Below are 3,346 nucleotides of genomic sequence, written 5' to 3'. Positions count from 1 at the left end.
TGCTGCAGCAACTGCAGCAGCAACGGCAGAAGCAGCAGCAGAGCTCGAGGCGTCGGCACTAACAACACCTGCCACAAGAGCTACAACCCCTGCAACAACACCTGTGGGGCCGCGGGCAGCAAAAGCAGCAGCAGCAGCTGCTGCTGCTGCTGCAGCAGCAGGCTCGCCGATGCCCGTTTGCCGGAAGCGACTGCAGCAGCAACAGCCAGCAGCAGCAGCAGCAGCAAAAACGACAGCAGCAGCACTTCCTACTAGTCAACATTCTGCTGCCTGCGCCACCCAGCGGCTGCAGCGGAACCAGAGGATGCTGTGCAAGCAGCAGCAACAGCACGAGCAGCAGCAGCAGCACAAGCAGCAGCAGCAGCAGCAGCATCTTCACGGACAGCAGCAGCGCAAACAGCAGCAGCAGCAGCAACAGGGCCGCGCGCTTTCCCGCTGCTGCTGCACGATTTGCTGCGAAGTGACGGCAGCCAGCGACTGGGCCTTTGCTGCAGGGCAGCAGCAACATCCTGCAGGCAGCGCCTGCAGCAACCAGCGGCAGCAGCAGCAGCAGCAGCAGCAGCAGCAGCAGCAGACGCAAAAGGCTACGGCAGAGGCAGCCACGCCCACTGCAGTTGCTGCAGGCACTGCAGCAACTGCAACAGCAGCCCGAGGCCGCTGCAGCTGCCGCTGCTTGGGCGGCTCTTCTGCTGTTCCGGTTCCCCTTCATGCTGCTGCTGACGCTGCTGCTGCTTCTGATGCTGCTGCTGCTGCTGCTGCTGCTGCTGCGCATGCATCCCACGTAGACTGCAGCGTCTCTGATGGCTCGCTGAGAAGCATAGAGGAGGCAACTCCTCCCCATTCACAAGGCCTTCAAGAGTGGCATTTAGCTGCTGCTGCTGCTGCTGCTGCTGCAGGGGGCAGGCCGCAGCAACAAGCAGCAGCAGCAGCGCCTGCAGCAGCAGCAGCAGCAGCAGCGCCCACTGCACAAGCAGCTGCAGGCGATCGACTGCCGCTTCAGCAGCAGCAAAACTTGGGGAACGCTCAGAAGCCTCTCAGCGGCCATTCGGCAGTCAACTGTTACACTGCAGCAACAGAAGCAGCAGCAGAAGCAGCAGCAGCTGCTGCTGCTGCTGCTGGCTGCCGGTCAGGGGCATGCCGCCACCAGCAGCAGCAGAAGCAGCAGCAGCGGCGAAGGGGCCGTTGTAGAGACATCTCGGAGGCTGCAGGCGCTGCAGCAGGCCCGCAACACTTTGCTGCTGCTGCAGGCCATTTTGGCCAGCCTTTTGCTGCTGCAGCAGGAGGCGAAGAGTGCCAGCAGCAGCAAAGTCTGCACGATCACAGGAAGCAACAAAGTAGCCACAGAAAACACATTGTGCTGCTGATGCATGCTGCTGCAGCAGATAGCAGCAACAGCAGCAACGCTGCGAACCCCACGGGCCGTCGTTCTCTGGCCTCTGGGGCTGCCGCAGCAGCAGCAGCAGCAGCAGCAGCAGCAGTAGCAGCAACACCAGTAGCGGCGGCAGCAACAGCAGACACCTCCCTTGTCAGCGAACTAGTCAGCCCCAAAAGATGCTGTGCATCGCTACGTGAGGACTTCCAGCAGCAGCAGCAGCAGCAGCAGCAGCAGCATGAGCACCTGTGGCAGCAAAAGCAGCAGCAAGAGTGGCTGCACATGGAGCACGAGGCCATCCCCGAGCGCTCCCCTGCCCCCGCCCCTTTGCTGCTGCGTCAGGGTTTGCAGCAGCACTTGGAAGAGCAGCAGCAGCAGCAGCGGCAGCATTTGCAGCGAGATCTGCATTCGCAGCAGCAGCAGCAGCTGCTGCTGCTGGAGCAGCGGCACTTGCAGCGGCAGCACTGCGCCCACGAGGAGGAGCAGCAGCCGCAGCAGGAGGTGCAGCAGCAAGCAGCAAGTGCAGCACGACGGCTCACCTGCTACTCGCATACGCCGTGGGAAGAGTTCCTGCAGCAGCAGCAGCAGCAGCAGCAGCAACTTCTGCAGCACGAACAGCAGCAACAGCCGCAGCAGCAGCAGCAACCGGTTTCGCCATGGCTTTTCGAAAAGCAGCAGCGGCAAATGCTGCTGCACCAAGGCCACGCACTTGCGCAGCAGCAGCAGCACTTGTGCTCGCTGGGTCCGGGCCTGCAGCAGCAGGCTGGACTGCAGCAGGTGCAGCAGAAGCTGCAGCAGCAGCTGCACCAGCAAGTGCAGCAGCAAGTGCAGCAGCAAGTGCAGCAGCAAGTGCAGCATGAACAGGTCATCTGCCAGCAACATGGCTGCTGCGCTGCACATAAAGCAGCTTTGGGATCTGTACAAAGCAGCGCAGCTGTTTCTTATGTGCCGGCAGATCAGTATAAGGAACAGCAAATGAGGCTGCAGCAGCAGCAGCTGCAGCAGCAGCAGCAGCTGCAGCAGCAGCAGCAGCAGCGAATGCCGCAAGAGCAGCAGCTCCAGGTGCAGCCGCACCGCTGCTGCACCCGAATCTATCGAGCGCCCCCTGTGGGTTGTAGTTCTGATGAAATACAGCAGCAGCTGCTGCAGCAACAGCAGCTGCAGCAAATGCAGCAGCTTCCTGTGCAGCAGCTCCGCTGCTGCAGCACAACGTGCAGAGCATCTCCTGCGCGCAATGTGGATGAGTCTCAGCAGCAGCAGCAGCACTGCCAGCAGCACCAGCAGCAGCAGCAACCGAAGGTATGCGTTGCTGCCTCCGGCGTTCCACAGTACTCTGTGCCTTCAGAGCCGCAGCAGCAGCAGCAGCAGCAGCAGCAACAGCCGCAGCAGCAGGAACAGTGCGTGTGGGAGCCGCAGCAGCCTTCCTTCGGGCTTGCAGATCCATCAGCTGGCACTCCAGCCCTGCTGACGCTACTGCAGCAAATACATGCGGGGCAGCAGCAGCTGCAGCAGCAGCTGCTGAAGGAAAAAGAGCCGCTTGAGTCAGGGGGCCACATAGCTGGCAGCTGCAGCGCCGTGTCTTTGGCGCCGCTGCTGTCAGCTGCTGCTGCAGTGGACCAGACCATTGGTGTACATGCTGATGGCGTTGCGGTGACCCAGCTGCAGCAGCAGCAGCAGCCTGCAGCTCAGCTGCAGCAGCAGCACCAGCCTGCAGCTCAGCTGCAGCAGCAGCAGCAGCCTGCAGCTCAGCTGCAGCAGCAAGTGCAGCACCAAATGCTGCAAGCGTGGGAGGCCAAAGAAGCGCCAGAAATGCACTGGCGCTACTGGGGAGAAGATCAGCAGCACGTGCTGCTGCAGCAGCACCACGTGCTGCAGCAGCAGCAGCAGCAGCCAGGAGTCATGCGACTGCTGCAGGTGGCAGCAGCAGGCAGCCGTCAACTCAGGGAAACCATTGTGGGAGATGCTGTTCCTTGA

General features: G+C 61.8%; 1 protein-coding gene across 1 annotated transcript in view; it reads left to right on the top strand.

The window, feature by feature from the left end:
- The window catches only part of ENH_00070760 (hypothetical protein, conserved), a gene marked incomplete at both ends in the record, with an annotated part of 4,743 nt that extends 1,397 nt beyond the window's left edge, over nt 1-3,346 (top strand). Inside the window, one exon of the mRNA XM_013582525.1 lies at nt 1-3,346. This exon is cut by the window's left edge and continues 1,397 nt beyond it. Within this exon, the coding sequence (XP_013437979.1) occupies nt 1-3,346 (3,346 nt within the window).

The sequence above is a fragment of the Eimeria necatrix genome, genomic scaffold, assembly GCF_000499385.1.
Source record: "Eimeria necatrix Houghton genomic scaffold, Enh_scaff68, whole genome shotgun sequence".
Lineage (NCBI taxonomy): Eukaryota > Apicomplexa > Conoidasida > Eucoccidiorida > Eimeriidae > Eimeria > Eimeria necatrix.
The sequence above is the reverse complement of the archived record's forward strand: the minus strand, read 5'-3'. Positions and strand labels throughout refer to the sequence as shown.